Source organism: Macaca fascicularis, chromosome 2 (assembly GCF_037993035.2).
Source record: "Macaca fascicularis isolate 582-1 chromosome 2, T2T-MFA8v1.1".
NCBI classification, from domain to species: domain Eukaryota; kingdom Metazoa; phylum Chordata; class Mammalia; order Primates; family Cercopithecidae; genus Macaca; species Macaca fascicularis.
This window is the reverse complement of record NC_088376.1, coordinates 174,725,761-174,743,770: the sequence shown is the minus strand read 5'-3', so window position 1 is coordinate 174,743,770 and position 18,010 is coordinate 174,725,761. Positions and strand designations below refer to the sequence as shown.

General features: G+C 39.5%; 2 protein-coding genes across 5 annotated transcripts in view; one reads left to right on the top strand and one right to left on the bottom strand.

The window, feature by feature from the left end:
• HHLA2 (HHLA2 member of B7 family) overlaps positions 1-13,147 on the top strand; it is a 184,299-nt gene extending 171,152 nt beyond the window's left edge. For all 4 annotated transcript variants that reach the window (XM_065539227.2, XM_065539228.2, XM_005548228.5 and 1 more), the window contains exons 6-8: positions 3,524-3,634; positions 11,275-11,342; positions 12,040-13,147. In XM_065539227.2, the coding sequence (XP_065395299.1) occupies positions 3,524-3,634; positions 11,275-11,342; positions 12,040-12,090 (230 nt within the window). In that variant the 3' untranslated portion in view covers positions 12,091-13,147. The remainder of the gene's footprint in view (positions 1-3,523; positions 3,635-11,274; positions 11,343-12,039) is intronic.
• Positions 13,148-15,506: 2,359 nt separating this feature from the next.
• The window catches only part of MYH15 (myosin heavy chain 15), a 128,891-nt gene continuing 126,387 nt past the window's right edge, over positions 15,507-18,010 (bottom strand). The window contains exons 40-41 of the mRNA XM_065539230.2: positions 17,847-17,981; positions 15,507-15,824 (exon numbers count right to left, since the gene is read on the bottom strand). Coding sequence (XP_065395302.1) covers positions 15,810-15,824; positions 17,847-17,981 — 150 coding nt within the window. The 3' untranslated portion in view covers positions 15,507-15,809. The remainder of the gene's footprint in view (positions 15,825-17,846; positions 17,982-18,010) is intronic.

Here is an 18,010-nt window from a genome sequence, read left to right as displayed (position 1 = left end):
AGATATTTGAACCAGTGGAACTTATGTTTTAGAAGTGTTTCTATCATTTCAATTGTGAAAACTAGGAGGTATAACATTTGAAGTTTTGGTGATTCTGTGTGGTGAGATTTGGAGACAAGAGCAGAGGGTTGTCCTTTAGGTTATGTGATCTTCAAATACTTGGAAGCTTCTGGACATTGAGTAATAACACTCCCTTTGTAGAGCTGCCACTTTGAGAGTAGAGAATGAAAAACTGGGGCTACATTTGAAGCTCCTATTTTTCTCCAAAAATAAAAGTGTCAGTTTTATGTAAAATACAGTTAAGCCTGCAATCTATTTTTAAAAATGTTGCCTCATGTTGGATTCATTTTGGAGTGTAAAAAAAAATAGTCAAGAAGAAATGTCCTAAAGACCACATATGGCCCGTCTTCCCACCCAGAGATCTAATTTTCAGTTCACACAAAGTGAAACATCAGGACCATTCCATCTCTGACAAAAGAGTATTTTCGGAACCTCTCATTCTCAAATAAATGTTGGCAGGTGGGGCTGGGGGAGGGTGTGCTTACCCTTCCCCACCAGGAAGAGGACTTGGCAGGAGCCACCCTAGCAGGGCAGGAAACAGGGCAAACAGTCTTGGTACCTTAAATATCATCCTTTCAAGGAACTTGTTTCCTATTCTGAATTGTGACTTTTCCATTTGTTGTCTTTCCCAGGAGGTGCTACAACAAGATAGGGGTCTTATGATTCCTCGAATCTAGATCTGGTCAATTAAGGTTGCACCAAGCTGAATGGAATTAAATAACCCTTGCTAAGTTTTGCTGCTGAATCAATACGTGACCTTGGGCAAATATCTTTAGAGATGGGGGAACCTGAGGGTCACGAGTACAGTGAGAAGTAGACTTGTAGATTTCCTTGTAGGATTTCCTTTAGGAGGAAGAAAAATGCAAATGCAAATGCAAATGAAAACACTGTAGAAAGTCAACCTAATGTTCCTACTTAATATCTCCTTTATGTAGGTACATTAGTCCCCCCTTTCCATGGGGGATATGTTCCAAGACCCCCAGTGGATGCCTGAAACCATGGACAGTACCAAACCCTATATATGCATTCCCACATGGTACCAGGATTAATCTGTCTTTCCATGTTTATGCCCTGGTGCCTCATTCACACTTCTTATGATTACAGGTTCTACTGGGCATCTTCTTCCAGCAGAGCTTGTTTTCATTGCAATTAAAGACTTGCTTTGGATGGAAATGTGGCTGTAGCTTCATCATCAGCAGACACAGCCTCTCCAGTAATCTTTATATTTTTCAATCCAAGCTGATTTCTAAATCTGTGTAGCCATCCTCTACTTGCAGTAAATGGCCTGTTTCAAGGGATCTCTTGCTGAAGTCTTCATAAAAGCCCAAAGCCTTCCAGTGTAACATATCATCAAGCAGAACACATTTCTGTTCATGTCTTCCACCCTCACATTTAACGCCATTTCCATCTTAGCATATACAACACAGTGTGGCTATAACTGTTGTAGGTTGAGACAACACAAATTTTCTTCTTTCTTTCTTCACAACTTTACAGATAGAAGATTCATTTTCACCATAGATCTCAGCAACCTCAATATATGATTTTTCATATGTCAAGAGCTTTAATTGTTTTAGTTCAAGGAAGCACTTTATGACTTCTTTTTGGTACATCCAAATTGCCAGCATCACTACTCTTGTGCTTTGGGGCCATTCTTAAAGAAAATAAGGGTTACTTGAACACAAGCATTGTTATACCATGACAGTCAATCTGATAACTGAGATGGCTAGTAAATGATTCATGGTGGTAGTGTGTACAACATGGATATGCTGGACAAAGGGTGCAGTCACATCCCAGGTGGGGTGTGACATCCTCAGAATGGCACGCAATTTAAAACTTAAGAATTGTTTATTCTTGGAATTTTCCATTTGGTTATGTTTGGACTACAGTTGACCATGGGTAACTAAAACCTCAGAAAGTTAAACCATGGATAAAGGGAACTCCTGTATGGAATTTCAGAATGACACAAATAGGTGAAGAGATTAATATTTTATTAGTTGTAAAACACTATCGTATGTTCATAGAAAATTACATTTGTTATGTAAACAGAGGTATTCATTCTAAAGGATAACCACAAATATTTTCCTCCTGAATTGACCTTTGTGCTCTATCGCTTGCTGCCCATATTTTACCAGAACATAGACCATAAGGTTAGCAGGGTTCTGACTTTGGTAACCCAGGGTCTCTGGAGTCCCCACTTCCATTAATACTACTTTCAACAATTCTAGTCCTGACCAAGATGTTGGAGAATGGAGAAAGTTTAGGCTCCTCCAGTTATTTCTGAGGAGCTCTAAACACTATCAGCAGGTCCTCCTTTTCTGCAGTTCGTTACCCAAAGTCAACCGCAGTCTGAAATTTTTAAAAGGAAAATTCCAGAAATAATGTTTTAAATTGTGTGCCATTCTGAGGAGCATGATGAAATTGCATGTCATCCCGCTCCATCCTGCCTTGAAGGTGAATCCTCCCTTTGTCTAGCATGTCACACTGTGGATGCTGCCCGCCTGTTAGTCATTTAGCCCTCCGGATAATCAGATCTACTGTCATGCTATTGCAGTGCTTGTGATCAAGTAAGCCTTATTTTATTTAAGAAAGGCCTCAAAGCACAAGAATAGTGATGCTGGCAATTCGGATACACCGAAGAGAAGTCGTGAAGTGCTTCCTTTAAGGGAAAGCTCTCAACTGAAGGGAGAAAAAAGCATATGTTGAGATTGCTAAGATCTACAGTAAGAATGAATCTTCTATCTATAAAACTGTGAAGATGGAAAAAGAAATTAGTGCATACTATGCATAAGGTTTGGTACTAAGGTTTCAGGCATCCACTCAGGGGTCTTGGAAGGTATCCCCCATGGATAAGGGGGGACTACTGTGCCTATTATCTCTGTGGTCACCTGCCACCTCTAACTCAAGACCATGGCTTCTACTTAGCTCCTTTTATCACCTCTGAACTTACCACTGTTCCCTTAGGACCCTGTCTTCTCTGGGCCAATGGCGGACTGCACTCTTACTTCATCCTCCAAGGTGAACACTGGGCTGAGGCTAATTTATGGACATAATTATTCCTTTATAAAAATGTGTTATTTCTTATTACAGTATAAAGCAATAGAAACTGAAAAGGCATAATAGACGTATTGCCTCTCCGGTTTTCAGACTTTTCTCCCAGCTCTCCCAACCCCCACCAATCTCTAATAATATTATGGTATCTGTAGGTTTCCCACAATAGATACACTGAGACTAGGAGATATTTATGCTCAAGACAAACTCTCCTGTCCAGTCTGGGTTCTTGGCTTTATCCTAAAGGACCTTTTTATTATGCAAAGTGTTTTCATATTAATTCAGCCTCCTACCTGTAATGCAGAAATAACTAGTTTTAAAAATAGTAAACATACTCCACCCTCACCCACCCACAAATTTCTTATTTGGTACCTTTTCTTCCAGTTCACAGACTTTGTTTCTCTGTTTTATTTAGAACCAAGCCAAGAAACAGCTTCCGATAACAAAGGCTTATGGATTTTGGTGGCCAGTCTGATTTTGGTGCTCTGTCTGATTTGGCTGATTTGGAAAGTAAAATGTTGCACAGGTAATATCTCAGGAAGAATTTGGGCTCTGCCCCACATGTTCCACATCATGTATATTAAAGATAACATGGAAATACATGCCCAAACAGCTACTGGGCATGTAAATTGATCTGAATTTTCTGGAAGGTCATTCACAAAATTCACCCAAAATCTTTTAAAATGCTCCTACATTTCCACCTAACCGTTCCACTTCTAGGAATTTATCTCACATTAAATGAGCAGAGGTACACCAAACTATATACAAGCATATTCACTGCAGCACACTGCTATTGCTTTAGATTTCCTACTATTGTCAATAAATAATTGAGAAATTAATTAAATTAGATGATCATACTTTTTAAAATTTTAGTATTGAAATGATAACCAGGATGACTTAATCATCCTGCATTAAAAGGTAACTGGAAAGAAAAAAGCCAAAGCTTTAAGAAGTTGCCTTTGGAGTGATGGGACCATGAGTTCTTCCTTACCCTCACACCTCAGAAGGAAGCCAGATACCCCCTTAAGTCCCTGGGCTCTGCTTGTTCTCCCTTGCTCTGAGCTTAGTCAAGGTTGGTGCTCTGATTGAAACTGCATTGTTCTTTTCTTATGGGTCATTTCATTTTAATTGTTGTTCAATTAATTTTTTTCTAAATTTTAGGCAAAAAACCTTACTAGTAATTTAAACTATCTTAAGATGCCATGATCATGGGAAGTACTTTTAGGGAGTACTTTCTTAGAGTACTTTGCTTTTAGTAACAGAATTTTGAGCTAGAGAGCATCTGGGCAAAACTTAGATCTGGTTGATCTCCACATTTTACAGATCAGGAAACAGGAATCCGGGCAGTTAGCTCAAGTGCTAAGTAGGCATGTGAAACAGATTTAGGTGGATCATTTAATAGCACCAAGCCAGCTAGTGGCAGAGGCAGGTTCAGGCCCCCAGAAGCCCTCCCTTTCTCCACTATCCCCCTGAGGAGGCTCTGGGTGTCCTGGGAACTTGAGCTAGATCCTGTGTCTCTTTTATCCGTCTTTCTGGTTGATATTTGGCTATTGCCCCGCTGAAGTTAGGAGATTTGGGTTATAGCAGAAACTATTATTGAAGATATAGTTTTAGGGGCAATGGAGAGCAAGCATCTCACCAATTCTAGCCCTGTGATCAGTCATACTAATAGGTAGGCTAGTTCCTGTCCCTTGGCTGGCCAGAAGTAGTAAGAGACCACAGGCAGTCTAGCTTGTCTACCAAGATCAACCATTGACCTAATATACTGATATCTGTGATTGGATTAGGTTCAAATTATGGGAGAGGTGGTGCTACATCCTACTCAAGAATGATAGTTTAGTTTCTTTAGTGGAAGTCTGCATAAGTCAGTTCTCAACTGTAAACACATGGCACACTCAAAACTGGATAAAGAACTTACGAGACAGTATATTCACAGCTGGGAGCACCCAATTCACTAGCAAACTTAAACTTTAAGGGACAAGGACAGAGAGCAGTTCCCAAAACTTGAAAGGAGAGAGTCACATAAGATTAGTTGCCTTGTAAGGACAGTGACTGACTTCTTTTTTTCTTTCTTTCTTTTTATTTAAGTTCTGGGATATATGTGCTGAACATGCAGGTTTGTTACATAGGTATACATGTGCCATGGTGGTTTGCTGCACCTATCAACCTATCATCTAGGTTTTAAGCACCGCATGCATTAGCTATGTGTCCTAATGCCTCCCTCTCCTTTACCCTCATCCTCTGACAGTCCCTGGTGTGTGATGTTCCCCACCCTGTGTCCAAGTGTTCTCATTGTTCAATTCCCACCTATGAGTGAGAACATGCGGTGTTTGCTTTTCTGTCCTTGTGATAGTTTGCTGAGAATGATGGTTTCCAGCTTCATCCATGTCCCTGCAAAGCACATGAACTCATTCTTTTTTATGACTGCATAGTATTCCATGGTGTATCTGTGCCACATTTTCTTTATCCAGTCTATCATGGATGGACATTTGGGTTGATTCCAGGTCTTTGCTATTGTGCATAGTGCTGCAGTAAACATATATGTGCATGTGTCTTTATAGTAGAATGATTTATAATCCTTTGGGTATATACCCAGTAATGGGATTGCTGGGTCAAATGGCATTTCTGGTTCCAGATCCTTGAGGAATCGCGCCACACTGTCTTCCACAATGGTTGAACTAATTTACTCTCCCACCAAAAGTGTAAAAGTGTTCCTATTTCTCCACAGCCTCTCCGGCATCTGTTGTTTCCTGACGTTTTAATGATTGCCATTCTTACTGGTGTGAGATGGTATCTCATTGTGGTTTTGATTTGCATTTCTCTAATGACCAGTGATGAGGTGCTCTTTTTCATGTTTGTTGGCTGCATAAATGTCTTCTTTTGAGAAGTGTCTGTTCATACCCTTCACCCACTCTTGATGGGGCTGTTTGTTTTTTTCTTGTAAATTTGTTTAAGTTCCTTGTAGATTCTGGATATTAGACTTTTGTCAGATGGATAGACTGCAAAAATTCTCTCCCATTCTGTAGGTTGCCTGCTCACTCTGATGATCGTTTCTTTGGCTGAGCAGAAGCTCTTTAGTTTAATTAGATCCCAGTTTGTAAGGTGTAAGGAAGGGGCCTAGCTTCTATTTTCTGCATATGGCTAGCCAGTTTGCCCAGTACCATTTATTAAACAGGGAATCCTTTCCTCATTGCTTGTTTTTGTCAGGTTTGTCAAAGATCAAATGGTTGTAGATGTGTGGTGCTATTTCTGAGGCCCCTGTTCTATTCCATGTATCTGTTTTGGTACCAGTGCCATGCTGTTTGGTTACTGTAACCTTGTAGTATAATCTGAAGTCAGGCAGCTTGATGCCTCCAGCTATGTTCTTTTGCTTAGGATTGTCTTGGCTATATGGGCTGTTTTTTGGTTACATATGAAATTTAAAGTAGTTTTTTCTAGTTCTGTGAAGAAAGTCAATGGTAGCTTGATGAGAAGAGCACTGAATCTATAAATTACTTTGGGCAGTATGGCCATTTTCACACTATTGATTCTTCCTATTCATAAGTATGAATTTTTTTTCCATTTGGTTGTGTCCTCTCTCATTTCCTTGAGCAGTGGTTTGTAGTTCTCCTTGAAGATGTCCTTTACATCCCTTGTAAGTTGTATTCCTAGATATTTTATTTTCTTTGTAGCAATTGTGAATGGGAGTTCATTCATGATTTGGCTCTCTATTTGTCTGTTATTGGTGTATAGGAACGCTTGTGATTTTCGCACATTGATTTTATATCCTGAGACTTTGCTGAAGTTGCTTATCAGCTTAAGGAGATTTTGGGCTGAGATGATGGGGTTTTCTAAATATACAATCATGTCATCTGCAAACAGAGACAATTTGACTTCTTCTGTTCCTATTTGAATATTTTCATTTATTTCTCTTGCCTGATTGCCCTAGTCAAAACGTCCAATATGATGTTGAACTATGGTGATAAAGGTCATCCTTGTCTTGTGCTGGTTTTCAAGGGGAATGCTTCCAGCTTTTGCCCATTCAGTACGACATTGGCTAAAGGTTTGCCATAAATCGCTCTTATTATTTTGAGATATGTTCCATCAATGCCCAGTTTGTTGAGAGTTTTTAGCATGAAAGGGTGTTGAAGTTTATCGAAGGCCTTTTCTGCATCTATTGAAATAATTTTTGTCATTGGTTCTGTTTACATGATAGATTACATTTATTGATTTGCATATGTTGAACCAGTCTTGCATCCCAAGGATGAAGCCAACGTGATCATGGTGCATAAGCTTTTTGATGGGCTGTGGAGTCGGTTGGCCAGTATTTTATTGAGGATTTTTGCATTGATGTTCATCAGGGATATTGGCCTGAAATTTTCATTTTTTGTTGTGTCTCTGCCAGGTTTTGGAATCAGGATGATGCTGGTCTTATAAAATGGTTAGGGAGGAGTCCCTCTTTATCTATTGTTTGGAATAGTATCAGAAGGAATGGTACCAGCTCCTCTTTGTACCTCTGGTAGAATTCGGCTGTGAATCTGTCTGGTCCTGGGCTTTTTTTGGCCGGTGGACTATTAATTACTGCTTCAATTTCAGAACTTGTTATTGGTTTATTCAGGGATTCGACTTCTTCCTGGTTTAGTCTTAGGAGGGTGTCCAGGAATTTATCTATTTCTTCTAGATTTTCTAGTTTATTTGCTTAGAGGTATTTATAGTATTCTCTAATGGTAGCTTGTATTTCTGTGGGATCAGTGGTGATATCTCCTTTATCATTTTTTATTTTATCTATTTAATTCTTTTTTCTTTTCTTCTTTATTAGTCTGGCTAGCAGCCTATCTATGTTGTTAATCTTTTCAAAATACCAGCTCCAGGGTTGACAGACACCTCATACAGGAGATCTCCAGCTGGCATCAGGCTGTTGCCCCTCTGGGACAAAGCTTCCAGAGGAAGGAGCAGTCAGCAATCTTGCTGTTCTGCAGCCTCTGCTGGTGATACCCAGGCAAATAGGATCTGGAGTGAACCTCCAGAAAACTTCAACAGACCTGCAGAAGAGGGGCCTGACTGTTAGAAGAAAAACTACCAAACAGAAAGCAGTAACATCAACATCAACACAAAGGACCCCCATACAAAACCACATTCAAACATCATCAGACTCAAAGATCAAAGGTAGATAAATACATGAAGATGAGGAAAAACCAGCACAAAAATGCTGAAAATTTAAAAGACCAGAATGCTGCTTCTCCTCCAAATGATTGCAGCTCTTCTCCAGCAAGAGCACAAAACTGGACGGAGAAAGAGTTTGACAAATTAACAGAAGTAGGCTTCAGAAGGTGGGTAATAACAAACTCCTCTGAGCTAACAGAGCATATTCTAACCCAATGTAAGGAAAGTAAGAACCTTGATAAAAGGTTACAGGAACTACTAACTAGAATAACCAGTTCAGAGAGAATATAAATGATCTGATGGAGCTGAAAAACACAGCACGAGAACTTCATGAAGCATACACAAGTATCAATAGCCGAATCAATCAAGCAGAAGAAAGGATAGCAGAGACTGAAGATCAACTTACTGAAATAAGGCGTGAAGACAAGATTAGAGAAAAAACAGTGAAAAGGAATGAACAAAGCATCCAAGAAATATGGGACTATGTGAAAAGATTAAATCCGTGATTGGTTGGGGTCCCTGAAAGTAATGAGGAGAATGGAATCAAGTTGGAAAACACACTTCAGGATATTATCCAGGAGAACTTCTCCAACCTAGCAAGACAAGCCAATATTCAAATTCAGGACATACAGAGAACACCACTAAGATACTCCTTACGAAGAGCAACTCCAAAACACATAATCATCAGATTCTCCAAGGTTGAAACAAAGGAAAAAAATGTTAAGGGCAGCCAGAGATAAAGGTCAGGTTACCTACAAAGGGAAGTCCATCAGACTAACAATGGATATCTCTGCAGAAGCCCTACAAGCCAGAAGAGGGTGGGGGCCAATATTTAACATTCTTAAAGAAAATAATTTTCAACCCAGAATTTCATAACCAGCCAAATTAAGCTTCATAAGTGAAGAAGAAATGAAATCCTTTACAGACAAGCAAATGCTGAGGGATTCTGTCACCACTAGACCTGCCTTACAAGAGATCCTGCAGGAAGCACTAAATACAGAAAGGAAAAATCGGTACCAGCCACTGCAAAAAAACATCATAATATGAAGACCAACGACACTATGAAGAAACTGCATCAACTAATGTGCAAAATAACCAGCCAGCATCATGATGACAGGATCAAATTCACATATAACAATATTAACCTTAAACGTAAATGGGCTAAATGCCCCAGTTAAAAGATACAGACTGGCAAATTGGATAAAGAGTCAAGACCCATCAGTGTGTTGTATTCAGGAGACCCATCTCATGTGCAAAGACACACATAGGCTCAAAATAAAGGTATGGAGGAATATTTACCAAGCAAACGGAAAGCATAAAAAAAGCAGGGGTTGCAATTCTAGTCTCTGATAAAACAGACTAAACCAACGAAGATCAAAAAAGACAAAGAAGGGCATTACATAATGGTAAAGGGATCAATGCAAAGAGAGCTAACTATCCTAAATATATATGCACCCAATACAAGAGCACCCAGATTCATAAAGCAAGTTCTTAGAGACCTACAAAGAGACTTAGACTCCCACACAATAATAGTGGGAGACTTTAACACCCCACCGTCAATATTAGACAGATCAATGAGACAGAAAATTAACAAGGATATTCAAAACTTGAACTCGGCTCTGGACCAAGCAGACCTAATAGACATCTACAGAACTCTCCACCCCAAATCAACAGAATATACATTCTTCTCAGCACCACATAGCACTTATTCTAAAATCGACCACATAATTGGAAGTAAGACACTCCTTAGCAAATGCAAAAGAATGGAAATCATGACAGTCTCTCAGGCCATAGTGCAATCAAATTAGAACTCAGGATTAAGAAACTCACTCAGAACCACACAGCTACAAGGAAACTGAACAACCTGCTCCTGAATGACTACCAGCTAAATAACGAAATTAAGGAAGAAATAAATAAGTTATTTGAAAGCAATGAGAACGAAGACACAACATACCAGAATCTCTGGGACACAGCTAAAGCAGTGTTAAGAGGGAAATTTATAGCACCAAATGCCCACATCAGAAAGCAGGAAAGACCTAAAATCGACACCCTAACATCACAATTAAAAGAACTAGAGAAGCAAGAGTGAACAAATTCAAAAGCTAGCAGAAGACAAAAAATAACTAACAGCAGAACTGAAGGAGATAGAGACACGAAAAACCCTTCAAAAAAATCAGAGAGTGACTTTCAGTTGAAAGACAGAGCCAGACCAAGGTGACCGTACAGGGAAAAAGCTGGGAGAGTGAATACCTAATTTCACTCTTCCCTGTCTCTGATCTCCAGCCCAAATAGAAGCCAGGAGGAGCAGATACCCTGCTGATGGAGCCCAACGAGGTCAGCCTCCCATGGCTGAGAGAAGAATGGATTCTGGTTCTGGAGGAGTAGTCAAAAGATATGGGCAAAAACTTTGTCACAGTATTGGCCACTTTAAAAAATAGATATATTCCATACTTCTGCAGTGAGATGGGCTGAAAATATATTTGAAGCTGTTATATGAAAAGCCACAAAACCTTTCCTAGCTCCAGCTCCCTGGTTGCAGTTTCATGACTGTGGTTCATATGTTTTATTTTTAAATTCCCTTTTCTATTACTGTTTTAAAATGTACTTTGTCTAAGATATGTATTAAAGGGCCATATTTTATGAAAGTCCATAAGGAGGCCTTCTTTGAGAAATGACATATCCCTTTTTCTTTAACCATCACTCTCATCCCCTCTTTGGCTATGACATTTCCATTGTTAGCAGTTGGTAGGAACCAGGCCAAGGATCACAAGAAGCCAGGAATTGCTGAGCTGACTGAACTGCCTTTACTCCCCTGCTTTGGAGCACCTGGATCAACCATACACATTTACTGCTGCTTCTGATGATGTGTTTTTACATTGAATGCATTTTTCATGTTGTTTGTTAAAGATATGAAGGGAGAGTAACTCAGATGATTCTATTAACATAATTATATTGAGATAGGACTAAGGGAGAATTTTGGTGTTTGCAAAGAAATTATTTTTAAGTTCTCTTTTTTTCCTGTAGAAAGACGTCGTGTCTCTACTGAGAGCACTCACGATGATAATGCCTCTGATAATGCCGAAGAAAACATGGTAAGGCATTATTTCCTTTATCAAACAATATACAGTATAAAAATGCTTCTTTAAAAGGGTAATCGAAGTTCTGACTGATTCACATATCATCACGCAAGACTTTTATATAGAAAAAAAAACAGCAAGGAGGGGTTGCAGGATAATATAGCACGAAAAATATAATTAGACTTTTCCCAATGTCTATAATTAAACAGGCTCTACTTGCTTAAATACATGGTTGTTCTTCTTGTCTCCTATTGTTGTTTGTAGAGAAGATCTCCAATGGCATTGTGCATATGAGGGTGAGCCAATGTACTTATGATAGAAGCATGAAACATGGGATTGTATACAAGTGGAAAGAAACACAACTATAATTCACTTGCAAATTATAGTTTGATTGTATACTTCCTTTTTACTGCATTCCTTTTATTATTTACGTGTTCCATTAATCAGAATATAAATAAGGGCTAGGAGTATGATAAACTTGTTTTTCCCACTGTTAAAAACCCTGAAATAGCTAGTAGGGAGATTAAAATTAACTGATAAGACTCAGACTTATTTTGTAATGGTCTCATGGATTTTTAATTACAGATGCCAGCAATAGACTAAAGCTTCTTACCGCCCACCCCAAAACACTACTATCATTAAATATTTAAGATATAAATGGTTATTCTGACTTGAACAACAGACATTTAGAGTCTATTTTTCTCGGTTCTAGCGTCTTTCAGGAAGAGTACAGCAAATGAGAGAAGACCTTGACAACTCATGACAAGCATCCTTAATATCCAGTGACTTCATATCCCCTTTCTGCACTGCAATTCTAGGCAATGGCCTGTCAGACCAGACAGTTCTACCACTGCAAAGACTTGTAACCATTTTCTAATATCACATTTTACTTTTCAAGACATAAGGATCATTCACTGACCCACTACCTGCATTGAGTATAAATGCCCGGATGTTAAGGATTTCAATTTAACTTTGAAAAGAACTGTCTCATTCATTTACATTCCTGTTCCAGTCAGCCCAGGAGGTTACAGTGAGCTCTCCGCTAAGAATCTGGAAGAAATGCATCACTAGGAGTTGGTTCCCAATCTGATCAACTGATAATGGGTGAGAGAGCAGATAAGAGCAGAAGTCACCTTAGTGGAAAGGTTAAAAACCAGAGCCTGGAAACCAAGATGATTGATTTGACAAGGTATTTTTGTCTAGTTTTATATGAATGGTTATATCAGGTAACCAACTCAATTTGGGATGAATCTTAGGGAGGCCAAAGAATAAGACTGTCAGTATCTTTAAGATTGCTAGGAAAAAGGGCCCTATCAACATAAGAATCTCTGAAGTTAGGTTACACCTGACCACACGAGGCTTGCATAGTTGATTGACTAGCCATGAAGATAATTTGAACTCTTCTGGCTCAACTGGCATATTACTAATCAGTCTTCTAATAAATTTAGATTTTCATATAAATTTTTAAGCAAGAAGAGAAGCGAGAGCTCAGCTAATCTAATCTGTTTCCCTTAATTTTAATCATCAACTTATGTAAAAGAAACAGTCTACTCTTAATGCTTGTGAACTTGTCACTATAACCAGGCTTTTGTGTGACTTAGTCGATCAAGGTTTTGACTCTATAAGAGAAAGCAAATTCTGAATTGTGGTGTAACTTCCACCTGGTCCAATTTTATCATATGACCTCAGTTTCACAATCCTATACCTTGTATGTAGTTAACTCTGTTTTTGCTACAATGTTGTGATGGGTTATCACAAATAGCAAAGTATTAAGAATTCCAGTCAGAATGATGATTATTAAAAAGTCAAGAAACAACAGATGCTGGCAAGGCTGTGGAGAAATAGGAATGCCTTTACACTGTTGGTGGTAGTATAAATTAGTTCAACCATTGTGGAAGACTGTGTGGGCAATTCCTCAAGGATCTAGAACCAGAAACACCATTTGACCCAGCAATCCCATTATTGGGTATATACCCAAAGGATTATAAATCATTCTACTATAAAGACACATGCACACATATGTTTATTGCAGCACTATGCACAATAGCAAAGATCTGGAACCAACCCAAATGCCCATCAGTGATAGACTGGATAAAGAAAATATGGTATAAACACCATGGAATATTATGTAGCCATAAAAAGGAATGAGATCGTGTCCTTTGCAAGGACATGGATGAAGCTGGAAGCCATCATCAGCAAATTAACACAGGAACAGAAAACCAAACCATGTGTTCTCATAAGTGGGAGCTGAACAATGAGAACACATGGACACAGAGAAGGGAACATCACACACCAGGGCCTGTTGGGGTCTGGGGGGTGAGGGGAGGGAACCTAGAGGATGGGTCAATAGGTGCATGTATTTGTTCTTGATGTATCCCATGTATCCCAAAACTTAAATTGTTTTTTTTAAAAAGTAACTTACATATCTTTAAAAAATTCCATTGTGAAGAAAAATTCAATTGAGATAATATTTAAGTGTCTGCCATCTCTGCTTCCCCCTAACCTTGGTTCCTTTTAAAAATTATGTCCTAGTGAAAGAATATGATACTTAAAACTGGATGTATCCCCAAGCTGAAGTTTGACTTTACTGAGTATGTGCCTGGGGTGTGCAGAAACAATAGCATCCTGACTTCAGGATTGGTAATACGATAACAGCAAATTTCTAAGAAAAGGTTTGGGATATAGAGATGTTTCCTGAATTTAAACACTGGCTTATTAAAGGATAATTCCAAACTTATTTTTTACTGAAGTTTTTAAAAATTACCATTTCAGGAAAACAAAACCTAGAAAAGTTCCAAGTTAAATGTTTTGTGTTTTCTCACTGGGTTGAGACCGATGATAAGAAGGAGCGACTGCTTTGGATACAGCCTGACACACATCCCTGCTAGTCCACTCTGTGGCTGTGCATCCCCCTCCACCAACCACAAAACTCAAATTTGGTTTGCCTTGCTCAAAATGGTACCCTAATGTTTCAAGAGGATTCACTTTGATCTGTCTGAGCCAACCCTGGCAATTGCAGTCCTCTTGCCACTAGACTGGTTCAGCATAAGAAGGTAAAGAAATCTGTTCCGTAGGATATGAGGAAAAGTATTCCAGAGGTCTGTTTCTGGGAAGGTGTTTCTCCATTTTAAAAAGAGGTTATTGTATGGGGAGGAAATGCTCAGGACTGCTGAAGTCCTCTTACAATGACAAGAGATTCAGACAAGAATGAACCTGGATCCTCTGATACCACTGAGTCTCTGAATTAATCTTCAAGCTACCCATATGAGTCAGGGTTGGATCAGGGAGGCAGAACCGGAGAATGACAGAATAAAGATTTATTATAGAGCTTCAACCTTACACAATTGTGGGTGCTGGTGGAGAAGTCTATGCCAGGCTGCTCCCTCTGCATCTGGTCCTGGGCCTGAAGTCACGGTAGGTCGGCTGTGCATGCAGCGAGGATGAAGGGAAGTCCATAAGAACAAACAGAACCCATGTCTGCCTCACGGCCTCCACTGCAATGCTGTGGATGATCTCAGGAAAAGCTGGTGCTGGTTGCCATGGAGCTGCACACACACCTGGCCAGGACTCTGCAAAGCTGGAGGAGGCGGCTGGCAGGAGCTGGAAGAGCTCTGGGTCCAGGGAGCTGTCTCTGGTCCTTTCTAGTGCCCCTTTTTGGCCAGGAGTCATATTTTCAAGCTGTCACAATGCTTGGGTCTGTACACTGACCTTATGAGCGTAAAATAGCTGATTTTTGCTTGTCAGATTAATGCAAAATTCTTTATGACCTACTCCAATCCAGAACCACGAGAGAGGAATTCCGGGACACGTTCCTCCGGCTGAGCTAAATTGGCACTGCAGAAATCCAGCACATCACCTGTCACTGAATGTCTTGTGTGGGGTTACCTCCATGTTTAAAGTGTGTACCAGCATATAGCCTACATGTGCGTTGATTAGGAGAGTTTTGCCTACATGTTCAAATTGCCTAACTATGGCTACATTTATATCACAATGCTGAGGAGATTTTATGACTTTCATTCCACCACTGCCAGCTCACAATATACATTCATAGACGTAGGGGTGAATCAAGCCAAAGTTGCCTAACTTCAGTAAAAACCATTCACCAACATGCCCTAGTCCCCATGGAGCGTGATTGGTCTAAGGACATCTATGAGTCTACCCATTAAGAGGAAATATGGACAAAGGATTAAGTATTTATTCATTTTTTAAACATCAGAATCGAAAAAGTTCTTCCATTTATTTAATTTGTCATGTGAAACATTACAAGGTAGTTTACTTGCATTTGAGGATCAAAAAATCCTCATTAACTGTGGAAGCAATGATATTCCCTTTAATTATTTTTCTAATTGCCTTGTTTATATGGTGTGAAAAGCAATTTAAACATGTTTTTAAAAAATGTTTCCAATGCAAGCTAAATTTTTGGCCATGAAACAGCACCTTCCTTGTACTTCTCCAGCTGTTGTCCTTTCAAAGCAGGGGATACTATTCTTTTTGAACCTGAAAAACAGAATGTCAGTGTGTTCTGTGAATTTCCTGTGATTTTCACCAATGGAACACATGCCCAGAACCAAGCTGAGTCCTTTCCAGAGGTAAGCAGGCCTTAGCCAACTCTTCATTAACTTCAAAGGGAGGCAGGGAATTGAGACAATTATCTGCATTATAGAAAGCAGACCCCGGTAATTCACCCCAAGGGCATGCTCGGTCACTCTCAATTTTCTGCCTGCCTTGTCTTGCCAGTGAAGGCAGCGCCCTCTTTAGCCAACCCCATGAGGAGAAAGATTCTGCAGCCACACCACCAATTTGCTCCCCAGCCCTGACACAGAATTCTTTCAGCAAACCTTTTCCTTGTGTGTATGACAGTTGAGGGATTTTTTTGGCTTTTCTTCTGTGAAGGGGAAACAATTGGTCATTGCACTGCCAAGGAAGGTTTTCCTATTCCTCTCTAGCCTCTCAAAAGCAATTTCTGCTTTACTCACTGTGTTCTTTGTTGAAAAGAACTGTGACAAAGTCGAACGCATGGCATCTGTTTTGGAGGCCCTTCGACCTCCTGCAGCTGAATGCAATTGCAGCACATGGGAAGCACCTCCCTAAACAAGTAACATTACATGGGGTTGCTGGCGGGCTCTGCAGAGAAGACCCTAAATCCAGTGCCACAACACTTCTCAAATTGGGGCCAGAGTTCAAACCTCTTAATTGGCCCTCTCACATAGGACTTATCCTTGAGGCAGCTATTCAGACATCAGTAAAAAATTTCTGGAGTCTCTCAATGAGTCATATGTCTTATATTTATATCTAAGTATCTTCTATATAACCAACTCTTAGGCTCTCCTCCAAAAGAGATGCTTTTGACCTCCCTTAAGGTTGTATTTATGCATATTATTGGCAACCCTATCAACTTACCTTGCAGGGTTACTAGTAATTCAGTTTGGGCCTGGAAAAATTTGTATAAAATAATCAGGAGTCCATGGAACAAGATGATTTTAAAAAGCACAGATGGATCAGCTCAAAATTTGGAGTGCACTCTTTCCATAGTAGACACATACATGACTTTGTACCATGTCAATATGGAGTTGAAGAGGGAAGATGTTTAAGATTGAGGTAGTGAAGGAAAACAAATGAAAGAGTCTTGCTTTGTATTTCTCTGCTTTATATTCCTGATTCTGCCCAAAAACACAGAGAAATTGGGCTAGTGATGCACCACGTTTAAAACAAAAATGAAATGATGGTGCCTATGTATGCCAGAAGCTACGCTCAGTGATTTCAGGCAATCTATTAGCTAATATCGCATGATCCAATCTCCTCGGATTCTTTTCTCCTAAAGCCAGACCTCATTTAAAAACTGTGTGTTCCTGGGAAAATTTTAATAAGGAAGCCGAGACTACCTGACCCTACCAAACATTCAGTACATTGTTCTTTGTCACTCTACCAGTAAAATCAGGGCAATGGCCTCTACCATTAGATTAGAAGAATCATTTCATGGACCAAAGAGATATAAAAAGATCCTTTCTCTGTGTTTTCAGGCAGAATCAGGAATATAAAGCAGAGAACTACAAAGCAAGACTCTTGCATTTGTTTTCCTTCACTGCCTCAATCTTAAACATCTTCCCTCTTCGACTCCATGTTGACATTGTACAAAGTCACGTATGTGTCTACTACGGAAAGAGTTCACTCCGAATTTTGAGCCGATCCATCTGTGCTTTTTAAAATCCTCTTCTTTCCATGGACTCCTGACTATACACAAATGAATCCAGGCCCTCAATCTCAGATCCTGCAAGTTAACATGGAAGCATTTGAAAAGTATAAATACAATGTGCATGCCACTCAAATGCTTAGCATTTCATCTACCTGGACAAGTATAATTTAGTAAACATGGGAAGACCTTATTGGAACCCTTTGTTCTTATCTTTTAAAAGCTTTTAAAGAGAAAAACAAATTTCTTGTTATACTGGTCCATGCAATGACATCAGCCCTAAACAAACATGATTGAAGAGTTAGAACAGAGTTGAATACCTGCCGTACCTTTTTCCCAAACTCTCTTGCTTTAATCTTGAGTTTATTGACTTGAGATTCTGCCACCTCTGCCCTTTCCTTCACTTCATTCAACTCATGTTGCTGCTTCTTATACTTGGAAAGGTATTGATTGGCTTGTGCTTCCTATAAAAATAATAAAAAAAGAAATCTCC